General features: G+C 40.3%; 1 protein-coding gene across 2 annotated transcripts in view; it reads left to right on the forward strand.

The window, feature by feature from the left end:
- LOC122972422 (matrix metalloproteinase-16-like) overlaps positions 1-25,141 on the forward strand; it is an 86,044-nt gene that overhangs the window by 34,250 nt on the left and 26,653 nt on the right. For both annotated transcript variants that reach the window (XM_044339519.1, XM_044339520.1), the window contains one exon: positions 21,578-21,739. In XM_044339519.1, coding sequence (XP_044195454.1) covers positions 21,578-21,739 — 162 coding nt within the window. The remainder of the gene's footprint in view (positions 1-21,577; positions 21,740-25,141) is intronic.

Genomic DNA, 25,141 nt, shown 5'->3' on the forward strand with positions numbered 1-25,141 from the left:
GTGTGATATAAGTCTGATCTGTTGGGGTTTTCTCAGGCTTTTGTCTCTGAAAACATTCAAGCGCGGTGACAGATATCTCCCCTCGGTGAACTATAGTAATCATGTCACCTCTCACTCCACGTCGAGCTTGTGCCCTGTGTACTTGCCCTTGGAGCTTTACCGCTTCTCAGGCTGTACATAAGCCTATATCATGGTCCATATGTCATTCTGTTGTGTGGGTTGCATGTTGAGCAGCTGTGTCTGTGTTTAATGTTGTGGTTAGGTCCAACAGATCTCTAAGTGTGTGTGTATGTTTACTACGTATGTGTATTTGAGAATCAGTGGCAGCCAGCAGCCAGTCGACTAAGCTTCCAGCTCGACCTCTGAACTCTGTGCAGCTTTCAGTGCGGTGATGCAAGGGCCTCGTAAGAGAGTAGAAGGAAAAAGAGGTGGAGGAGAGGATGAGAGAAAGAAAGAAAACACTGTGAAGAAGACACAGTGAGTACATGTAATCGAGAGAAAAGACACTCAAAGCAAGCAGCAAAAGTTAAATGGATGCTTGGTTCTTGACTGGACGCTTGTGGCAGCAGGACAACATTTGTCTCTCGGAATCTAAAGGATGGATGTTTTCAGCGTTGCTCTTTGAATTATAATTAAATCTAAGGGACAAGCCTGCCCTGCGGTCCATAAAGACAACTCAAGAGGAGTCATGATGGTTACTGAGTCACGAGTCAAAAACAATGACTGAGATGACTGAGCAAGAGACTCCTGATGAAAGAGGGACACAAATGAGACAAAAGATGAGCAAGAAGGCAGAGTTACTAGCAGGAAAGCAGCAGAGATAACAGAGAAAGAGAGGATAAGAGAGAATGGCAGAGTATCTCTAGACAAATATTGGAGGTTCAAGAGCTCACAAGAGAGACAGATGGAGAGGGAAAGACTGAGAAGGCAGCATAGTGAGAAGTAAAGAAAACATTTGAAGAGGAAAGGGGAGAGAGGAGAGCAGAGGAGATGAGTGGGAGCTGTTGAGCACTATGCGTCGGAAATAGAAGTGAGGAACTTGATGTCGAAGACTGAATTTTAAGTAGGAGCGGAGGGGCTTTTGTAGGCTTAGATAATGTGTTGTGAACGGCTATATTTAAGGCTTTTGAGAATGCGTAGTTTGATCGAATCGACTAGAATCACTCCTGCAAGTTGAATAACACAATGGAAGTGATAACCTCAAGTAAACTATTGATGCTTCTGTTTTATTTTTGCGCACTCACCCACATGATTCCACTCATAAAAAACTCTTAATATATTTAAACACACATATGTGCACACATGTGCAGGTGAAGATCAGCTCCTGAGCACGTGCACACACACACACACACACACACACACACACACACACACACACACACACACACACACACACAGTGTTGTCATCCCCACTGTCGCTCCTTGGGGGAAGGAGAAGCAGCTGTCATTGAAGGCTATGATTCACTCTCTTCAACACACACATACAGACACACACTCTCCCTGCCCTTCAATGCAATATTAATACAGCCCTGCTGCGGCCCACACTTCTGTGAAAATCCCATAATGCATGCAGTTCTATTACGCACTGTCCAGCTGGCTTTCTTGCCAAATATGAGCATGCACTGGCTGAATGCTGACTGCTTGCCGTGGTGGGGGGTGCTCTTACTCCTGCATGATGACTACTGCTACACTGAGATGAATCTCTGAAGGCTCCTACAGCATGAAGCTGAACATATTTTGTGCTGCTGTAAGTGTTGTGATTAATGTGCCATGTCCTCTTGTATGTTGTGTTTGTGTTTTTGCCCTCTAATGCAAATCACATTTCCCCTTAAAGAGACAATAAAGATCTGAACTGAACTGAGATATTGAACAACTTTAGTTTAGCAAAGCATTTGCTGCAAATATCAGGTACTCTGTACTCCTGCCAGATTGTTTTTTCTTGGCACTGTAGCAAAACCTCATTGTGTAGATTTTGGCAAGCTAAAACTAAAACCCTGTAAGATAATACACTGTAAGTATTACTATTGTCACAACTAATAAGTAAACATTGCCATGTGTAGCTGTATGCAGTTACAACCATTGATCAGCTGGTTTTGTGATGACACAGTGTCTCTTGAGATATGATATTGATACTCTGCCATCACTGATTTCCTTTTAATGCACACATTAAACTCTGTAATGTTTTGCTTTCTGACAGTTCAGCATTTTGCCAGCTTTGGCATTGAGACGATGGCGTGGCTTGATTGCTAAGAGGAAATTAAGTTCCTACAGTTTAATCCCTGCCTCATAACAATCTATAAATCATGACTGCGTCCTCCACTTTGGACTCTCTGTCCCCTCAAAGTTCAGCACTGTCAAGAGGGTTTGCTATCGGGCAAATTCGTTTCCTCCAATTTCACCAAAGATGAGCTTGAATTGAAAACCTAGCCAGCATATCTTTGCCCATTCGAGTGTATCCACTAATCCCAACAGTTCCACTGAAATTGACAGATCTTGCCATTAAATGTTACTGTTGAAAGCACATCACTAAAAGGAGCAAAAGACTGATTCTCCTAAATTATGATGGCACTGTTTTACAATCTCCTGTGTCTGTATGGAGTTGATGGAGTGAAGTTAAAGAGCCAGGTGCTTCACTGAGCACTGACAGGTAGGAGAACATTGTTTGGAAGATAAAACATGTGTCTAAGACCTTTTTTTATGCCTTAAACATGCCCATTAGCCATATGTGATTCCACTTGGCTGACAGTTAGACATCCCACCTCCCACATGAGCAAAGATGTAGGCTTGAATCAACCTGGTTATGTCTTGTTTCTGTCAGCATTTTAATAACAGCATGCGTGTTCATGTTCATTTTAATCTAGATATTGTCTCAAAATCTCTGATAAAAGATAATTCCATATATTTCCAATCCAACTTGTTTTAAGGATTTGTAATCCATCTACCACCTCATGCAGCTAGCTCCTAGCTTTGCAGAGAACAGCTGGGAATGATGTAATTTTAGCCCAGAAACAGCACATGATGTCTGGCTTTTCTTTTCTCTTTTCGTCTCTTCTCCCTCATTTTATTCAGTTTTAAAACTTACTACTACACGTATTCATACACACACACACACACACACACTGGAGATGAGCTCCTGTCCGGTAAGCTGCCCGTGCCAGTCATACCTAATCCTCCACACTGTTGTCGAGATAGATCAGTCGCCACGGCGACCATTGGCAGCATCACACCGTAGATGTTATTGTTGTTGTTTTGGATGATGACGTCACTGATGCAGACTGGAGGATTAATCCCTGTCTGCATGGAGATAAACACTCGCATACACGTGTTTAAGTACTCACATACACACACACTTCCTCTCTCTCTCACACACGCAGTTTTGTCTGGACCTTCTCTCACACAGCAACTCGGGCATCTGAGAATAGAGGATTACTCGAAAGTTACATTCAGTGGGATGGTCGTTTTTAGCACGCGCAGCAAAATGAGGTTCTTATTAGGATTAGCTAATGGCATTTTAAGAGAGACGTGTGTGTGATTTGATGCTTTTATCACAGAGGAGAAAGTGGAGGGATGTCTGCACATTTAAAAACACAGTGGGTGAAAAAAGCAGAATCAGGCAGCATCAAGAAAGTGGCATCTGATCTGAGGAATTTCTTGCAAGAACTTAATATCTGTTGGAATAAATACATCTATTTCACAGTTTATTTCAAGTTGTCACCACCACAGAGTTTAATTCATCTGCAAGTGCCTAAGTGCCATTTAGCTTTTCTACAATCACTGCCTCATCACCTTCATCTAGCCAATAATGTACAGTAGACATTATCATCTTGGCCAAGTAATAAAAATCAGAATCCCAATCAGGGCTCAACATTAAGGCTTGTCCGCTTGTCTGGGACAAGTGGATTTTTTTTAGGGCAGGTAGAAGAGAAGTTTACTTGCCCCACCAGACAAGTTAAAGTCATAAAAAAATTAAAAAAGGTACTTCACGTGTCATGTGTCACTCATTACTCAGCTATTTAGTTAAATGAATACATTCAGAATACTGATTTGAAACAAATGTTTTTTCCCACGTCCAACTCAGAATGGGATAGCTCATTTTACAGGAGTTACTTTGACCAATAAATAATAATTTCATGCACTTTTTTGGTGGGGGCCGAGGACGTAAGAAACCTCACTGTAATATTATCTTATTTATATTTCACGTTTAACCTTGATCAATGTAAATGTGAATGACTAACAATAATATAATGTAATAATAAAATAGCAAAGTTGGCTCGCTGGTACAACCTCCTCTACTGCCCAGTGTGTTTGACTCTTCAGCTGACAGCAGCTGGACAGGAGAAACACTACGTGGCGCATTTAGATTTTATAACTGAATTAATACCAGGATGCACACTTGTTATGTTTCTAACTGTGTAGAAATCTGAGGTTTAACATCACAGATGTTGAACAGCATTAAAGTTCCAGCTAAACAGAGGTTAGAACATCTTGAGCTTCTGTACTGCACAACTATCAGCATAATGTGGATATTTGAATAGAAAATGCACATACAGCTATCTAGAAAAAACTGCACTTTAAATGTGACACCAGAATAGTACCTTCAAGGCAAGTCTGTCTTTAGGTGTATGCCCATGTCATCATCTGTATGAGTAATTGCGTCAAGAATGATTATCCGCACCTGTAAAGTGCAACAATCTCCTTCACTGTTAATAACATTTCACCGTGAAGGCAGTCCTCGCAGACAGCAGCCTTGACATTCGAGAAGGATACAGCACACACTTTTTATCCCCTCTGTTTCACACTAGACACTCTCCTCTGTGCCGTGTGTGGTAACAAGCGCTACGGTTGACAGTGGACTCCGTGATGACACCACAAAGACACACACGTGCCAAACCCCAAACCAAGAGCCAGAACCTTTTTCTATGCAGCATATTGTGCCTGAAAAGAGTTCAGAGCTCCAGCGAGTAAAGTGTGTTTGACAGAGGTTTGGAGAAATCCTTTTTTATGAAGACTAACAGACGGATTTACACATTTCCACCCTCCCTCCCTCATTTCTCTTGTGCGTCAGCCTTTGGTGCTGCTTTATAAAACAATGGGGTTTGCAGTCGAGGGAAAGGATTTGTTTAAGCAATATTTAAATGAACAAACATTTCCAACAGTGGATTAGAGATCCAGTTTTGGCTTGAAGAAGTTGTTTGTGGGTTGTATGCTGTCATAATCAAAACCCGTTCATATTAGAGTGGTTTTGTTAACAAAGTGGAAGAACAAATACATATCCAGTTGGCAGAAAAGATAAAGTGGATATACTGTATGAAACCTGGCAGCTGGGTTTGCACTTGACATGTTCATAGATACTGTATACAAGATATATCAGCATCATTGTTGATTTTACAAAATTGAGCAACATCCAAGATGATTGGCAAACAGTTTGTTTCGTGCATCCATCCAGGAGGCAGATAACAACACTGTTATGTAATCTCAAACCTGTAGGCACCTTGGACTGACTTACCTGCCGTTCTCTCCCAGCATTTCCTCTCTCTCTTGAGCTTTATGAGAAGGACAAAGTCACATTATAAAAAATAAATAACATGTTTAAGGAGAAAACACATTGATTGACGTGCTCTGTCCTTGGATGTACTGTAGACAGCCTCATTTTATCTTTAACTGTGAGAATTCACACATTTATTGTGTTAAGGATTGCACAATGATCACTGCTAGCATTATTTTAGCCTGCATAACACAGAGTGAGAGACAACAGTGGAGCCAGGGAAGGAGTGCATGGGGGTGGGTAATCAGCCAATATCCCTATTGAGAGTGGGACATCCCTGGGGGCAAAACAGAGAGGAGTGATCCTGAAGCTCCTACAGCTGCCCTACATTCCTAGCCTGCTTGGCTGTAGAGACTGATAGATGAATAGCTGTGTAGACTGAGGGACAGATAGATGCTTAACGGAATAAACTAAAGACATTATAGATTGCAATGGAGGAGGGCAGAGGTTGGATTGGAAATTCACAAAGGGAGAGTAAGAAGATGGAATATGATTGGATGAAACATCATGGAAAATGTTTCAACAAAGGAAAAAAACGGGTTGCAGAGGCAGAGCGCTGGAGGGCAGAAAGGAGAGGATTGTGGAGGGATTTAGTGTGAACACAGGATAAAGAGAAAAAAAACTGTAGCTGAGATTGAGATGATTAGATTGTCTTTTCATCAGATCTCAATATGTCACGATCACTTTGAAAGGGAGCGCATTTACAGAAGGCGTTTTATTTGACAGTTTTCCATTTCTGCGCGACAAAAAAGGCGAACAAGCAGACGTTCATCCCAGCTTTATCACAAGGTCATCTTTGTGGGCTGAAGCCGCTGTGTTTTTCTTTGTGAAAAATCAAAGTGATGCATGCATGAATAGATAAGACAGATTCCATTTTGACTTTGAGTCATACTGATGCTGATTTGATTTTTCAAAAAAAAAAAAAGAAAAAGAAAAAAAAGTTTCATCACCACTGCTGCTGCATACCATGACTGACGCACAAACACCCAGCCTCACCCGAGGGTGACTTATAAGGCCTGGTATGCCTTCAAGGACCTCCGGTAGTAGAAGTGAAAAGTATGTAACATAACACAGCATGCGAGCTAGACCTACACACAGGAAATGAGAGATTCCTGGGCTTTATTATTTTCTTCACCCTTGCCCCCAAAATGAACCAAAGAGGTTAGAAAAACACATCATCACAAGGAGGAAAAATAGGCCAAGAATTTATGTTACCAGGTATTGGGATTGGATAACAGGGGCCCGGTTGGCAGGGCACTCAATAACAAAGTGATGATTGGCTGAGGGTGGAGTTGTCGGGATGGGCTTGACATTGATCAGCTGATTGATTGATGGTTGTTGCTCTGCGAAGGAGAAAGCTCGGCTCCCTGTTGTCGATTGGCAGAGCAGTTTATCATCGGTGTCCAGTTCTGTAACTTGATTGTACATTCCAAGTGGTCGTCAGTTTGGGTGTGTTACCAGAAGACAATGAAAGATCAATCTTCAGCTTCAGTGGGCAGTCACTGTCATGTGGAGCCCAGCTGCCTCAGTCAGGGTATTGTAAAGGATAAAAAACAATGTAGGAAATATAGAAAAGAGAATATTTTAGATGTTAAAGCAGGTAGAGTACAAGAGAGCAGAAAGGAAGAGAGATTGAGGAGTCGAAGAGCATATGGTGGCAGGTTTATTTTTAGGTTGCTACTCCTACTGGGTGATGAAGAGGAAGCAGTGGATTCAGTGTTTTCCACCCTGTTTCTCTTTTTCTGTTGTGTCCTCCCTAGTCATTTTTGCTCCCACTTTCTCCATTAAGATCAGTGGGTTCTTGTTAGCATTTGATGTGTTTCCAAAGCACCATTCAAGTACTGTTAAAATAATAATGACTGCAAAAGAAACTGGCAAAAAAAAAATAGAAAATAAAAAACAAAACTGATTCAGATATCCTGGAGACTTTTAATGTAAGAAAAAGTAATAAGAAAGAAAAGGAGAAACAGATTATTTGCTTGATTCATAAGGTGATGTTTCCTGCTGGGCCGTCCATTTTTTGTGCCAGGCAGTAACATATTTTAACGGCCAGCAGTACCCAAGATTGAGGCGTAATTTATCCCTGTTGTCCAGACATTGGAATTACATTGTATATTTTTCCACATGTTTCCAAAAAGAATGTCTCTGCCAGTTGTTTGGACAAAGTTTTAGGAAGTTGAGTTTGTCTGGAGAGCAAGTTTTGTTTGTCTGCTTTCAGAGTATGGTCGCACTAAAGTCTGTGCATTGTCATGGTCTTTTTTTAGATTTCTTATCAGGTACTCTGGTCAGTTAGTCTGCAGCTATGTTTTATTACAGTTTGTGTTTGGATATGTCATTCCATTTCAGAGAGTGATGTATTTTTGTTTTTCTTAGTAATAATTTGGTCTGCGTTTCTAAGTGACTGTCACTGTCACTGTTCGTGTCCTGTGACTGGCTCAGGTTTGTGATGTCAGCGGGAACTCCTGTGTCCACTTCTTAGCAGGAAAGGCCTTGATAGTCTTCAGAGGTAATGCCACTATTTTTGATTTGGCTACACACCTTTTTGAGTGTTGGGGACTAAAGGATATGGAGCTTTTCTTTGGACCTTTAAGTATACTTTTGCAGAGAAATCCCTATATCTCACTCTGGACTGGACCAGACGGCGTTGCCGCATGAGCATAAGTGCATTTTGTCTCAACATAGTCTGCTCTGCTCTCCAGTGCATTGTTAAGTTCATTATTTTGTAACTCTCCCTCTGTCCTGGTATCAGAGAAGACTGTGAAATTCTGAGGAAAACAGTCTTTGTTTCCACATAAATGGTGTTAATGTGAAGTCCATTAATTGTTCTAAGTGGAATTCGGATTTGAATTGAATGATTAATGGTATGAAATGATGGTTTGTCTTCTGTTTGAGTTTCCTCAGAAATATTGCATAAAATCCTCTGTAAAACTACTTCTCTGTTTGATTCCCAGCTATATGAAATTTTACGGAATTTCCCTTTAACCTTGATGTTTTAAGAAATTGAGTTTTTTGTCTTAACATTGACAATCAAGTCAGAGCCACGGAGTTGTGGATAACCTGCAAAAAAGTTGAATAACAGGTAAAAAATATAATAATGTAAATTCATGGGCAATGGTTAAAAATGAACTAAATGCGGGTGGGTAGCAGGTAACAACAAAGAAATTATTTGCAGTATTTTTAATATCTAAATCAGCTAATATTATCAAATCTAATCAGCCGCCGGGTTTTTTTTATTTTGAAGTGAAGTGGAGCCTGTCAGTAGATTACTATGAAACTTCAGAGTATATTGCACACTGTTATATGGCATACAAGGGAGCAGTCTAAGCATGTGTGAATGTCAGTGAATGTGCAGTACTGCCTCTCTTGCAGAAACACAGATAATGATTGTGCAAAAAGTAAAAATAAAGCACAGTAAGTGACTGTGTAGCCTATGTGTTTAAACATAGGTTGGATCGTCTTTCTTATATTTATGGGTCCTGGCAGGTCTGGGTTTGACATGGAGATAATTGCTGGTAACGGATCAGTTTCAGTACTGAGCTTTGCCAGTGCAGGTTTGCAAAACTAGACCTGTGCAGGACTCTGTGTCAAGGTGCAAATCTTACAGTAATAACCAAGAAGGTCCAGGCCCCATTGAAGCCCTTCTTTAGTGATAAAGAAGCACGTCGTCTGCATAGTAGAGACATTTGCTTTATGTGTCATAAATTAGACTGGAAAGATTCAAACATATATCTCATCTTGGGTTTTTGTCTCCATACTGTTGCTCAGTTAAAGGGTAATCCAGAAAAGTGAAATCACACTTAATTGTTTCAAGGTTGTTCAGCTTTTCAGAAAACCTTCTTTCATCATTCTGTAGGTTCTTCAAAGATCTTCAATCTTATCTTTGTCCTTCTGTCTCTTTCTTTGTCCCTCTATCTCCCCTACTGCGCCACTGCCTCTCTCTATCTCCCAGAGAAAATAAATGGGGAGATTCTGATGCTTTTTCTTTCCACAGGAACAGATCTTTATCTTTTACTGGAAGAATGTGTATGTGTGAGTCCTGAGGACGTCCAGCATGGCTACATTTGGGCAGGCAGTAGGACCAGTATTGATGGTTGGGTTACTGTAAGTAGAGGACTTTGTAGGAGGACACAGGCGGTAAAACAGCACAGAAGGCTACACACATACACAAACACTTCAAGGGTGTTGGAAGAACTCCCTAGCTTGTTGGCAATTTATTTCAAGGATGCAGTATGACAGTTGACATTACATGATGTAACACTATGATATGATACAGTGGAACATAATAAATCACAGTCCATCATTCAGTTCAACATGATGAATATACTTGATGCAGTTCTATAAAACACAATACCTATATATGTGTTATACAGTACAATGCATATGTGTGATATGTGATCCACTGTACTACATACAGTTCAGTATGTTTTTTGCCCTGAGCTTTGCCTCTCAGGTTACATAAAGGCTATTATATGCTGTGATTGGTGGAGGTTGTTGGGGCTGCACATGGCCTGACAGAACAACAAAATGTTCAAGTAGGTATAGTGCTGTAATTCTAGGTGTTAGAAGTACTAGATTTATACAAAGGTAAGTATATGCAGGAAATAGCATTCATATACTTTCAGGTTTTTTATTTATTTATCTTTGGTTAAAGATTTATTTGGTTCATCGTGTCCCTTCATCAATCTGAAGCCATAACCTACCTCTTTGAAGAAATCAGTATTTATAGTGACCAGTACTGAAAGGACTAGCACCCTCTATCTGTGTTGGAAATTCTGATGGGTTACTTTACAGCAAATAAATAAAGAAGTAAAAACTGCTTCATGGGACAAACTGGGAGCTGTTTTCAGGACTTGGCAGCATTGGCTGACAGGAGTTAAAGACTCATGGAAGAATAAAAAAATCTAGTGTGTAAGCTCTTAACTAAAGCCAAAAAAGTAGCATCAGGAAGGGGTGAGGTGCAGGAAGCAATGCTTTTTATGGCAAGAAGTCACAGAGTTTATAGGAAATGTGGTCTTAATTTTTGGGTAATATTAGCTGTTACAATAACACAGGTGTGAGATAAGTGTCTCAATCATGCTGTTGTTCATTTACATCACAATAAATGTAGTGATACTAGCTTTTGAATGTGCCACAGTAGATAGGTACCTTTAATACATTGTTTACTTAGTGAGAAAAAGTCTCCGGTGGTTATGTAACCATATTAGTTAAATTTTCCAATTATGAATATCACTTTCAAGAAGCATAAGGGATTTGCAGTTTAGTGTTGCTTTCACACTTTCACAAAGAAAATCAAGCGAAGAGTAAGAAAGCAGAGACATCACCATGCGTTCCTGCCCACCAGGCCGCCACTAGAAATAGACGGCCGCCTACTGACAGCAGCATTAACTTCCACGTGGGCGGCAGTACTCTCTTCCGCCCCCACATATGAGTACACACACACGCACACACTTACACACTCAGGAGCACATACACACACACACAAATCGCGCACCTGGGGAGGCTTGCCCTCCCACTAGTCAGTCAGATGCTCTCATAACCTCGTACCCATAATCCGTAGCAAACAAAAAGTGTAAACAACACTGCCTAGGGTACATCTCCTTCTGAGAACACACATATTTTAACACTCTTCAAGGAATATCACTTGTGTCTCTTGTGATGTTTTACATATGCCCATTTTTGTATTCAAAACTGGTGATAGAAATGTTAAATGACAATATGGCTAAGAGAACATTTTTTTTAATCTTAAAGGATGCTTTGGCACACCAAGCAGCTCATATTTTAATGAAATCTCAGCTTTTGCTACTATTTGGATCATTAAAGGAAAATGTGTTTGCTGCAACCCAGACAGCCACTCATAACCTACTTACATTAAGACCTCAGGCTAGAAACTCTGAAGCACATGCACAAAGGCAGCATTAGTCATCTCACTATCTGATTTGTAGTTCTGCATCCTGGAAGAAAATCTTGATCCTGATATTGCACCTGTTTATCCAGTTTGTGATGAGAAGGTTTTTGGCAACTGTGGAAAAACAGTGAACATATTCTATTACTACACAAGAAGACAAGAAGATAGAAATGCCAAATTTATGAAGAAAATGCACATGCTTGCTGCTGTAGTACTGAAATATTTGAAGTTGTAACAGTTGAAATACAAATACTGAAAGTTAAATTGGCAGTTAAAATGGAAGTGCTGAAAGAAGTTGAAGTGTCAATTTTAAGTGTAAGCCCCGAGTCAAATTGAAGTATCACTTGAAGGTACTGAAAGTAGACGAGAAGTTGAAAGTGGACATGTCAGTTGAAGTGGAAATCCTGAAAGCAGTTGGAATAAATCAAGTATGAACAGTGGAAGTTATGGGGAGTTTTTTGTTGTTGTTCAAAGGAGAAGACCTGAGGCCTGAAAGGGTTTGAGGTGTTAGTCAATGTGTGAACACTGAAAGGAGAAATGGCAAGTGAAGAGAGATTAATTAAGTCAAAATGTTAGTTTGGGTGGAACCAGTGAAAGCAGCTGATTTGTCAACTTAAAAAAAGATGAAAGCAGTTAAAGAGTAAATGGTGAAAGCAGCTGAATCGTGACTTGTAAGTGGTTAAAATAGTTGATATTTCAGTTGAAGTGGAAGCGCTGAAAACACTTAAAAGAGACGGAAACTTCACCTTCTTTCAGCACTTTTGTTTTATGTGCGACTTCAACTTCTCTCAGTTGTTGTATTTCGACTGCCACTTCCACTTCTACTCTATAGTAAGCATTGATGGACAAATGCTAGTTGGAAACTGTGGAAAAGCAGTGAACATTTTCTTTTACTCCACAAGAAGAGATAAAAAAAATGACTGAAGACTAACAAGCTGAGTTGAGGATTTATTGAAATAAAAGTTGGTTGGTAGGTCATCACTATGCTGAACGTACCAGAGAATCTTAATGACCAAAGAAAAGTCCAAAGTGATGCCCCACACGCTGCAGTATATTTTTCTAATCTTTTGGGTTGTGTAGCTTCACTGAAAATTCTGTTATCATTATCTTGCTGTCTAGTCTACTGGTACAAGCTGAGTTTGGACTTTTGAAGTTTTCTCTGGCATTTCTGTGGTTAAGAAACACAACTGTTTGTTGTTTGTGCTGTTCATAGACACAGCTGCAGAAGTGTGTGTGCGCAATTGTGAATGCACACGTGCACACACTGCTGCTTGCAAATGCATTATTAATGATTAATGATCACAATGAAAATGTACACAGATCCCCGTCTCACTCACAGGTGCTGCACAGAGATAAACATGACAAGAATAAAGGATGTCCTTTCCTTGGCAGCATTTTCTCTCTCCTTTCTGCTGGTTTATTTACCTCAAGTCCACAGGAACGGCCAATATTTGGATCCCTGGCACCTTTCCACACAAAGAATTTCAGTCTGTAGCAGTTTCTGTAAATAAATAATTACTCCAGTGTACATATGTTGCTCCCATCAGCTGGGGTTTTGTTCTCTGACAAGCTTGCGAGAATTAAGTGTAATGGATTCAACAGCACAAATGTTGCTCAACCAATGTCAACAGCCTGGAGCGAGGGGCGCTCAGAGATAGAGAGAGAGACAAAGAGGAAAGGGATAGAGGAAGAGGGGAGGGAGGAGAGCAAGTGGAACAATAGAGTGTTTGTCTATAAGATAGTATAACTCAATGGATGTTGGATGGTGCTGAGGGTTGGAGGGTGAGGGCTTTGATTAACTCCGGGGGTAACTACACTAACAATGGGTTCATTGCATCTCCATTACTGCTCATCATGGTATTCTTAGAATAACAGGCATTATTACAAAGTCAGAAAAGGTCAAAGAATGTGATGAGTTTGCTGTGCAGTAACTTTATGAATGAATGACACTTTTATCACATGAAATGATACTTTCAATCCTAATATCATGGAAAACAATGGAAACCAGCCCGACCAGAGAGTATACTCATACTCACTTAAATTGTATGTTTCTTGACTGATCATAATTAAACATTATAGATATAGATGCTGCTAGATGGGACCTGTGATCCCATTATTATTAAAGTTAAATGTTTTATCAATAATACGGACTATTGCTCAGTTTGATACGGGTGGTTTGAAGCTACAGTCTTACTTGGTCTGGTATGACCAGTAAATAGACTGCTGTTTAACTGACATTACTGACTTGTGTTTTTACACTATCATTTGGGCCACATGGGCCGCAATTCAGCAAAATTTACACTATTGCTTTGTTCTGTAGAGGTAGTCTGTCTGATATGCTTCCTTATTGGATATTGGTGGTTGGGAGTAACATTTCCCTCCAACTTGGTTATGGAAAGACCTGGAGTTTTACCTCTGAAAATCTTTTTATTTATACTTGTGTTACTGTAAGGTAGTTTGGTAAAATGTACCCAATGGCGCACAGTGTGTGTTTCTGTCTTGTCCTGTGAGGGTATGTTGGAAGCAGAGAGGGTGTGAAAGCAAAGCAAGCAGAATGCAGCCATTGTAGTTTGGCTGCTTTCTTCACAATGGTCACTCTGTCAGGTTAGGCACACAGCTCTGGTTTGACAGCCAGCAGAGCTCCATCTGCCCGGGGGCCCTCTGAGCCAGGCACTGAACCACTGGGCTGAGATCCTCTGGCAGCTTGTCAGTGTACAGCACAGCACTCCTGAACGACCAGTGCTCTCATTGACTCACACTCTGTTTCACTGTCTCTGCTCCCTCACTGGACTCTCTGCTTTTCTTTCTCACTTCATATATCTCCAGCTTCCATCAGGGTCAAGGTTGTACTGATTTCTGATGACATACTGGCTCAGAGAAACAACATTCAGTGTCAGGATTGTGAACTTCACTGGGGCAAGTGGATAACAGCTGATTTCCTTCCCTTTCCTCTTCCTGCTCTCCACGGGTTGAGATTTCAGCCAGTGTCAGGGACAGAAAAATACCTTACAGCAGTGTCACCAGCTTAATTTTTGTTTTTCATTTTCTCTCTGGATCACACAGATTAATGAACTAGTGAGACAGAACACCCAACAGACAATCAGTGATTCCCAACGAGGGGTACCTGCACCCCACAGGGTATTCCTGCAGTTGCAAAGGAGTACGTGGAAAGATTTTGGAGTACCTCAGCTAATTTGAAAAAATAGAAATAAGGATTTTAAAAGAAATGCATCCATATATTGAGTTAGCTGTAAACACCTACATGTTGTGATTATGAATGCATGAAAACTAGTTAGGAAGCGAACAGGTAAGTCTAAACAGTTTTCGATAAATGGTTAAAATTGCCTGCTAAAAGCAGTGGTTAAACAGTAGAAAAAATTAAGTTGTGTATATACAGTAGTAGTTTGGTTGAAATAGAGAGCTAAAATATAGGGAAAGTGGTTGAAATAGCTAAAAGTATTGGATAAACATTTAAAGGACCAGTGTGTAGGATTTAGTGGCATCTAGTGGTGAGGTTGCAGATTGCAACCAAGTGAATAGCCCTCCCCTCACCCTCCATTTCCAAGTGTGTAGGGGAACCTACGGTGGCCACAAAAAACATGAAGGCACTCTTTAGAGGCAGTGTTTGGTTTGTCTTTTCTGGTCTACTGTAGAAACATGGCAGTTCAACATGGCGGAGTCCGTGGAAGAGGACCCGATCCCTCTGTAAATATAAAGGGCTCATTCTAAGGTTACGAAAACACAATGATTCTTATTTTCAGGTGATTATACACTAATTAAACATACTTATGAAAATTACATTCCACTAGATGCCACTAAATTCTAGACACTGGACCTTTTTAAAAAAGCAAAAAGTGTTGGGTAAATAGTTGAATAACTTAAAGTAATAGAGAAATGGTTGAAACCTCCAGACTCTGCCATTTCAGGTGTTAGTAGTGGTAGTAGTAGTAGTAAGGGTAAACTTATCCAAACTGACCTGAACACTGACAATTCAATTGTATGAAAAAAAAACTCTTATACCATTATCTACTTTTATATAATTAATAGTGTTAAATAACATCCAGTTTAAAATCAATCCAAATGAACACATTTGAAAGAAGACAGGGTACTTGAGTTTATCTCACAGGGCTGTGGCAGTACGTCAGACAGAAGGTTGGGAACCATTGCCCTACATGTTCCCAGTGCACTGAGCCACCAAAAACATCCCTGCAATTGCAGTTGACACCTTTTTGCATTTACGTTACCATGCAGCACAAGATTTTCCAAGACAAATGCTGAAAATGCGGTGTCAGCCACTCAGGAAGTTGTGGGAGCTGAACAATGGGAAACATTTGAGTTCCTCTGGGACAAAGAGAGTGCTTATGCTTGCTTTGACTCGGACGGCAAAACAACCGCAACGTGATAACAGGAGTAACAGTTGCAGCTGTGTTTTCTGAAAGGAGGTTTCTTCCGAGTTATAGCGTGGGGGAGTTAGAAATTGTTCATGTCTGCTGGGTGACAAGAAGAGGAGTGAGGGTTTTTAATCGTTTTCTCTGTGGGGTTTCGTTAGTTCTAGATGTTGATGTGGTGCTGAAGTCGCAGAGGATGTTGTGTTTTCGAAAGACTTCCTGACTGCAGAGAGAAAAATTGGTCCCTTGATAGCGCTGGTAATTTGTCTATACTGGACAAAAATAGTCAAGAGTGTGTAATCCGAAAGCTGAAGAAAACTTGCTGTAGGGTTTGAGGAACAGTGAAGTCAACAAGTGCTGGTGGCCCTTGCTGGTAGCTCATGTCAAATGTCATGAATCGAGTGAACCACAGGCGCTTAGTTAAACAGTAAGGAAGCAGAGAGGGTTACAGCCCCCTGGAGGCCTGCGCTGACAACCTGAGCTATTACTGCAATTGAACAGCAGTGTCCAGGGCCCCATGCCTGATTTGTGGGCCAGTGTGTGTTTATCTGTGTGTGTTTTTATGTCTGAAACCTGTATTCCCACGTCACGTGTGCCCCCAACCATCAGACAGGCTGTAGCAGCAGTGGCATGTGCAGGGAGCCGGTAAATTATGGAGAAAGAGCAGGTAGAGTTTTCTGGTTTCTAATCACAACCCCTGTTTACTTTACTGCAACCCCTGTGGGGGAAGACAGAGAGAGCTACGTCTGATCATAAATCTCCAGTGACTCTCCTCCTCCACCTTTTCCACTCGATCTTCCTTTCTTTATTTCTGTTTTTTTTTCCCCCCTTTCCTTCTCGGCTATACTATCTCATCAGCTGCAACCTTGACCTATCCTGAAGAGAGTGCCGTCTTGCTGGCACTCTGCTGCCACCACAGGCTTCCAGTGTGATCGTTGCCCACTTAACATAGAAAAAATGTTTAAATTATTTATCACAATTGGAATTTTGTGCTTTGCTACTTCAAATCTAGCTTTTGTGCCTTAAATAGTTGCTTCAGATGAGTTACTTTTATGCTAAATTCTTGCCCAAACCAGTGGATGGCACAGATGATAATATAGGATTCACTTTCTTTTGTTTTTCCCCCACAAGTAAAAAACTGTTGCCCTCAGCGGGTTACCACACATGCCCCCACAGAGCTTTGTAATAAATTTCATCTCCTGAATGTTTTGACATTGTTTTCTTCAACTGTATCTTGCAGCTGAAGCCCCCTCGCTCTATTTTCCGCTTTATTTTTTTGTGTTTTGGACTGAGATACGGCCACTGACAAGGAGAGTGATGATATAAATGCCAAGGTCAAAGGTTAGACTTGTATAATTCATCATATCCATCTTTTGTGATTGCGGAAACATTGGAACACAAGATAACAAATAGTACAGAACCTTATCATTTTCCTCGCCTCAGTTTTTCCCCTTCTCTTTATCATCCAGTTTTTTCTCTACTTTTCCTCATGTAGCCATCACTCCAGATGCCCTTTCTCCTCGGTTTACCTCATCTTTTTTATATTTCTATTTATCTACTCTTTCGAACCCTTGTCTCCCACACATCTTTTCCTTCCTCCCATAACTTTTTCTCTCGCCTTCATCTCGCTTCTTTTCTCATCTTGTACACTATCCCCTCACATTTACCTCTTTCGTCTCTTTCATCTTTCGCTGTCTGCCTTAAACCCTCCCCGTCTCTTTTCCACACTCCACCATCTCCTGTGTAGTCTATGTATACTTTTCAGCTGATAATTAGCCAGGCAGTGCAAACTGCCTTGGCTTTGTTTGTTGGCCCCAGGTTCAACAGGACGTCCCTGACTTCCATAGCGTGTCTTACATAAGCAACTGAAAGAAAGTGACAACACTGACCTCAAATGGCCCCAGGAGGCAGAAAGGCTGACTCAAGATTGAGGGATGGAACAAGATGGAGATTGAAAAAGACAGACAGTCCTTCCCTTAACTCATGCAGCTGATGTGACCAGAGCTTCTGCAGTATCAGGACTTGTACTAGTTCCGCTCAGGTGAACTTATACTCAACTTGTCTGTAAATTACTACTTAAATCATGTTGGGCATTACATTTTCATAGCATAATTAGATCAATTTAACAAATAAATGCAGTATATATGCTTGTTTCTATAGAGAAGTGGTAGGTGGTATTCGATACATGAATGAGACAATGTACACAATAAAATAATTGAAGGATTTATTGGCTCTAAGAACTAGTATCTATTATTATAAGCTTTATTTATACAGGAAATCTCATTGAGATCAAGATCTCTTTTGCAAGAGAGACCTGAGAACAGGTTATATGTACACAGGATCACAATAAGACTTTTCATTCTCATCACAAACATTATGAAGAGTATCAGCTGTTAAAACTTTCAAGCTCCTCAGAGGAACAAGTGTCTCTAACTTTAAGCTGTGTTGCAGTTCATTCCAGTAATGAGGTATTACCTGAAACCAGTTTTCCCCAGTTCAGAGTCTGTATGAGGAACTTTTAAAGCCAACCTGCTCTGTGATCTGTGATGTGGTCATGGTTATTAACTCTGAGCTCAACTAAAGATGTTAAATAACTCAGCAACTTACATAGCAAGGCCTTATTAGTGAAGACACAGGTATGCTGGTGCCTTCTGATGTCAGTGACGACCGTCCAACCTTTTCATATAACTGGTGGTGAGTGTGATCGCTGTCTGCTGTAATGAATCGAATGTGGACTGTGGTAGATAGTGTCCAGAGGTTTAAGGATGGTGGCGGCAGCCTGAGTGTACGGGATATCTTCATATCTGTAAGGGCAGAGAAAGCAGGAAATAAAAGGATGGTATCTTTCTCCCAATGTCACTCTCCTACAGGCCTTATAGCTGTGTGGAAACATCAACCACATCAGGGTTTTAGACATTAGCAAACATGTTAAAGGAATACTTTGATGTTTTTGGAGAATTGCACTTATTTATTTTCTTTTCAAGAGTTAGAGGAAAAACTGAATACCACTCTCACATCTGTGCATTAAATAAAGAGCTATAGGGAACCGCCCATTAGTTTATGTTAGCATAACGACTAGAAACGGGGAAATAGCTAGCAGGCAAAAAATCTCACAGATGAACATGTTATATTTGGTTTGTTTGATCCACACAAACACTGAAATGTGAAAAGAACAAGTTGGCATTACAAGCTGGAAATGGTTTCTTGGCTGAGCTTCTTCTTGTAGTCTTGTACGTAACTCCCTGTAAACTCTTTTTGTACAGATTAAACACGCAAGATATAATTTATTAGTGAGCTTGAGAGGTGCTGCTGAAGAATTTTGTTACCTTTGGACTAGAGCTGCAACGATTGCAACTAATTGTTAGTTGTTTCTTAAGAAGAAAATTTCCAAATTTAGTCCTCTATGATAATAAACTAAATATCTTTAGGTTGTGGACTGTTGATTGGACAAAACAAGACATTATAGGACATCTCTTTGGGCTGTGGCAAACAGTTATCAAAATTTATTACCATTTTCTGACATTTTATAAACCAAACAAATCGATTAATGGAGAAGTAATCTACAGATTGACTTTGCACAGGTTGTTTCTCCCCGTTTCAAGTATTTGTGCTGAGCTAGGCTAACTGCATCACAAGTTTCATATTTACTATACAGACAGGAGAGCAGTATCAATGTTGTCTCCAACTCTTGGCAAGAAAGCAAATAAGCATATTTCCCAAAATGTCAAACGATTCCTTTAAATGAATTTGTTCACAATCCTCTGCACCAGCAATATATCTCCCATAAGAAGCTATCAGTTGTCACAGCTCTGGTTGCTTGTTTACAATAATTGCACTAGCTACTGTGTCACAATGAATTTGACAGTGATATTTTGATGTTAAAAACGGCTCCATTGAGCACATTATGCCATCGTGTGAAATGGCCTGAAGAAGGGTCTTCAGCTGCAGAGCAGTGTGACCCCGTTTCCTCCACAAGTGATTTTTTAAGTCACTGAGCCGTTTCTTTCTTCTCTTTATCTCCTTTCTCTCTTCTGTCTCTTTTTATTTGCTATAAACTCTATCTCCAGACACTTGTTCAGCTTGCATAAATTTTGCCTCAATTTCTGTACCTCTCCCAACTTTTACAAGCTGTCTATTTTCATTGGAAGAATTTGGCTGAAACGTCAAGCTTTTTCAGCGAACCCGTGGATATTAATGCAGTCTGTCTGTCTTTTTACACCCGTGGATTGGAGGACTTAACATCCACCCTATAAAGAGTCACTGACATTTATACAGTCAAATATCCTTCACGAGGCTCCAATTAAGCCATTTCTCTGTGGTAGTCTAGTCTGTACATTCTTGAGCATTGTACTATACCTGCTAAGAAGTGATCGGAATCACCGTCTCTATCTGCTGATGTGTTATTCATGTGACAGATTTGCAGTAGATAAGTGCCTCACTTTAGTAGGAATCGCAATGAATAAGTGATGCTCTTTTTCATTCCTGTCGAGTCTCTCAGTGTGATAAGAAAGAAAGAGAATAGTAAACTGAAGAGATGGCATTGGGGAGAGTACTGGAGGAACAACCTTGAAACTACAAATTTTAGATCCTGAAGTCCAAATTCCAATTAAGAAAAACTGACTTTGCCAGTGTTTATTGTCTTTAAGTCGGCTGATTTTTGATGCTAAAACAGAGCCATCACTGGCTGGAAAATGCTCTTCTTTGAAGTATATTAGCAACATATTGAAGCTTAAGATTTCTCATTGGAATAATATTAATAGTTTCCCACAAACCAGCCAGTGTACTATTATAAATAACACAAGACATAACAGTCTAACCCTGATTATATGCCTAGTGACAATGATGGTGAGTTTCTTCATGGGTCCGATTCGACATGTTGGCAAAACATCAGAGAAGGCGAGGAGTTGTTTTCTCTTTTTTTTTTGTTGTTGTTTTGGCCCAGAGTGACGTAAGCCGTGAGGGACTTGAATGGGACATGGTTGGGAGGGGTGGCTTTAAATCCCAAATATCTAAACCTAATACAGTTGGGATTGGGCTGGGGCTTGGCTGTCAGCCACAGAGGGTTTCTGAGTCAAAAGGTCAACCCAGTGTAGTCATCGGCTTACCACGGCTCGAGACTAATTACAGAGCGCAGGCTTTTCCGTGCTCTGCAAGGGGGAATGTGTGTGTGTGTGTGTGTATATATATGTATGTGTGTGTGTGTGTGTGTGTGTGTGTGTGCATGTATTTCAGTGTAATATGTATCATCAGTGGCTGTGGCTTGCTACATAATCCACTCATTAGGTGCATAAATGGTGGATTATCCATGCTCATACACCCACATTCACATATGTTTGGATGCATATTCTTGTGAGGACCGTGCACGGACCATTATTATATTGTTCAACCATTAACCAACCCTAACTTAATCCTTATTTAAATCTTCGATTCAAATCTATCATTTTAAGCACATTGTTGTCTTCTCTGAGCAAAGATGATGGAGCCATAGTGAAAGTTTGGGTTAAAGCTTGTTATTTATTCAAATCAGCCATTACACAACTCCCAGAACTTGGCTTTATTTTAAATGAACTCATTGCCAACTAGAACAGGTGCAACCTGACAAGCTGCGAGGTGACAAAAAAGATAACCAGAGGCTGACCGAGGACATGAACATAAAACGCTACAAACAAATTTACTGCACAACACTGACAGAGCTGCTCTCTCTTTTCCTCTGTCCCTCCTGTCTCTTTCTGTCTCTAGGTAATGATTTGTTCCTGGTGGCAGTCCACGAGCTTGGCCACGCGCTTGGACTCGAACACTCCAACGACCCCACGGCCATCATGGCTCCTTTCTACCAGTACATGGACACTGACAACTTTAAACTGCCAATGGACGACCTGCTGGGCATCCAGAAGATTTACGGTGAGGCCTCCTGGCTTCATTTAAATCTACAGAGGAGCATAATTATAAATCTAGTAAACATTTTCTTCATGTTAATCCATTTGTTAATGTCAGGCTGCTGTTGCTGTTGGAAATAACAAGAATAAGATATTAAAATGCCTTAGTAACTTGCTGCAGTACATGTCCAGTCACACCAGAAAGTGACTTACAGTGAAATTTGTGAAATATGTGGTTTTGACTCCCCTCCTACTTAAATTTATGGAGTTTTAAATGATTAAGTCAGGTATCATAACTGGCTTTCTTAAACTTGGAATAGTATATTTTGTGTTGTTGTTATAACACAAGATCACTTAGAAAACCAGATAAAAAAAGATATAAGGTTTAGACTTATTGATTTGAGATCACAAGAGGTGAGAGCATCGTCATCAGAGCACCTACACATCCGTTTATTCTCACTTACAAATATTTGTGAGTTGACAGATGCTGAATGCAGTGCTTTGTCTACTCCTAAAGCTGATATAGCTGTGGGACAAGTGTGAAATTTTATTTGATGGGAACTGCTTTATATAAAGACTAGTGTAGTATTCATTTTTACACTCTCAATAATAATAATAATAACAATAATAATAATAATAACAATAATAATAATAATAACAATAATAATAATAATAATAATGATTTGGTGTACCCCTTGGAACACATTTTATTAGTAGATCAGGGTGGTTCTTTATCTACATATATGTTTTTTTTATGTATTGTTCCATTGTGGTAAGATAAGTGTAGAGAAGTAAAAGCCTCAGTTTGACATCTTAAGTTAAGAAACAACTTGGTGGGAAGTGACAGAATTGTCCCTCACAGCTGTTGATGCTGTAAACCAGTCACACTCCACTGAGATGACTCCGCTCTGTCACATGACTGGCTGCGCACACACACACTCACACACGCACACTCACACTCACACGTACACACACACAGAACCTGCCATCTGCTTACATGGTCAGGGCACGTCCCTTTGGGAGTGACAGACCTGGGCAAGCGATCAAATCTCACCTTATCCCTCTCGTGTTTTACTCCTCTCTGCTGCCGCTCCCTCCTCCTCTCTGTTGTACTAAGAGTTGAAGGGCACGACAAGTGATGGCAGCTTCTCTCCCAGCCTCTTTTTTTTTTTTTTTTTCCTCCCAGGAATTGGCCTCATTTTCTTTTCCTTGTGGCAACAGTGACGCTAGATGTGGAAGCTAAATAAGGACAACAGCGGGAGCCGCGCAGTTTCGATCAATTAGAAGGCGGCGGAGTTATGGTTGAATAGGAGAAGGTGTGAATGAGTTTGCAAAGGTAGAGGTGTAGTATAGTCGTGAGATGTGAAGAGAATAATGGGTGAGGCGTAAAAGACGGCTAAGATGAAGAGTAATTTAGAGATTTACATGGACAGGCGGAGAAGGGGTGTAAATGGGAAGGAGATGATTCGCAGTCAGGCGTGATCACACAGTGAATTGTGGGAGGAAAAGGTCTGACAGAGGTAAGATGAGCCTGATGTTGAAGATGAGATTTAATTTTCTGTTTTAGTTTTGGACATCTGTCTGTACTGTTCCTGTTTTAATGCTAAGGTCATAATTTGTTATAGCAGGGAAGAAGTGACTGCTGGTTCAGAGAATTTATTATCTCTTTCACAAACACATAATAATTTCTCATGAATAATTAACAGCTTTAAATTCAACGGATATTTATTACCTTAAAAACAAATGCAAACTTTTAGCCGCCTGTGAGTTATTATAAATAATAAAGACAGACCATATCCAAACATATAAAAGTGGAATTAATGTCATGTAGTCATTTTGTTTTATTCCTCTTGGATAAATTACTTTTTTCTCAACAAGCTTTGAACATAATGACTTCCTACCCTTTTAAAGATAAGAGCCTACTTCCTGTTAACAGTCACATTACTGCACATGATAATATTGCCAACTAAAGAGGAAAATCAACATAGAGTTATTCACATAGTGCATTTGTCATATTTGCACTGAAGTTCATCTCGAGTCCATTAAGGGTGGTGTTATTAAAAAAAATAATTATGTAGTGCTTACACAGTTTAGTTTATATAATGCCTTGTAGCAAAGGAAATTAATAAATCTAATGGCACACAAAACAAGTGGGTTTTGAGGGTGGTGACATCATAAGTGTTGAGTCTAGTCAACCTTGTCTCCCAGAAATGATTTGAGGGAAACATAATGACCCCTAAATTAAGTTGTTTTTTTTCCCACCAACATAGTGAGAAAAGGTTTTTAATACAAATATCTGCCAAGCCGAAAAATATTCCTACAGAATGTATCTGTAAAATGTTAATTTACAATCTGTTTCATTTGGTTTCCCTACAGTATCTGCACCTGCAGTTCAATATCCACTTGTAAGGACAGAGAAACACTGTGGCCTTGGTTTAAAATTGAAAAAGTTAACATTAACTTTAAGCAACGAGACATAACATGTTGTTGAAATCTTGGTTCGTGTTCCCTCTCACATCAGTTTCTTTTCACAAAGAGAGAAATCCAAGCAACCATTGATTCATTGTCCGGCTAGCTGTTAGCAACTGTTGATTTAGCTCAACTGCATCCCAGCATGCAAAGCACCCCCGGCTGCAGGAGCCGTTTAGCTCAAATTTAGCAGAGAACGGCTCGCAGTTGGGTCGGATTGAGGTTGGATCATCGCAAAAGAACCACTCCACAGTTCGTTTGGGACTGGACTGAGACCGCTTCCTCAAAGGGTCTCAAGACAGTTGTTTTGATCCACACCTGAGTACGACTGCTGTATTCAGACCTGCCCAAACAAATTGCACCAAGCGGGGAAAACGAACCAGAGTCCGATTGAACAGGACTAAAAAATACAGGTCTGAAAAACGCCCAAAATCTAACCAGGTGGGATTCTGGATGCAAAATCTCTGGTCCACCATCCACTTCAACCTCTTCCCTACAGATCTTGTGTGGTAGAAGAACTTTCCTCTGTTGAAAAAATATGGCTACAGAACATAACCCAGGCAGCAATTACTTTTCCTGCTCAACTTAATTTGCAAAACAAACAAGTTGTATGTAAATATAATTTCCAGGAGACATGGTTAGCGGGTCTAGAAAGGCCTCTGACACGTCTGTTCTTAGCCGGATGCCAAACATACTGTACAGCAAGCTTGTTTTGCATTTGTACATGTTCAGCTTTTCTTGTCATGGGTTCACCATAATGTTGTTGTTTGTGCACGCATTTGCATGTTTGTCTACATGTCCACGCTTACATAACTGCAGAGTGCTTTGGCTCTGCTAATCTGGGATGTATTTCAGGGGATTTAATTCAGTCAGTGAATGGAATCTCTGTCGTGTAGACCGGCTGATCAGTTTTGTGGACTGGGAGATGTCTAGCTGAGTGGTGCTCTGGCCCTCTTAA

The sequence above is a fragment of the Thunnus albacares genome, chromosome 21, assembly GCF_914725855.1.
Source record: "Thunnus albacares chromosome 21, fThuAlb1.1, whole genome shotgun sequence".
Taxonomy (NCBI): domain Eukaryota; kingdom Metazoa; phylum Chordata; class Actinopteri; order Scombriformes; family Scombridae; genus Thunnus; species Thunnus albacares.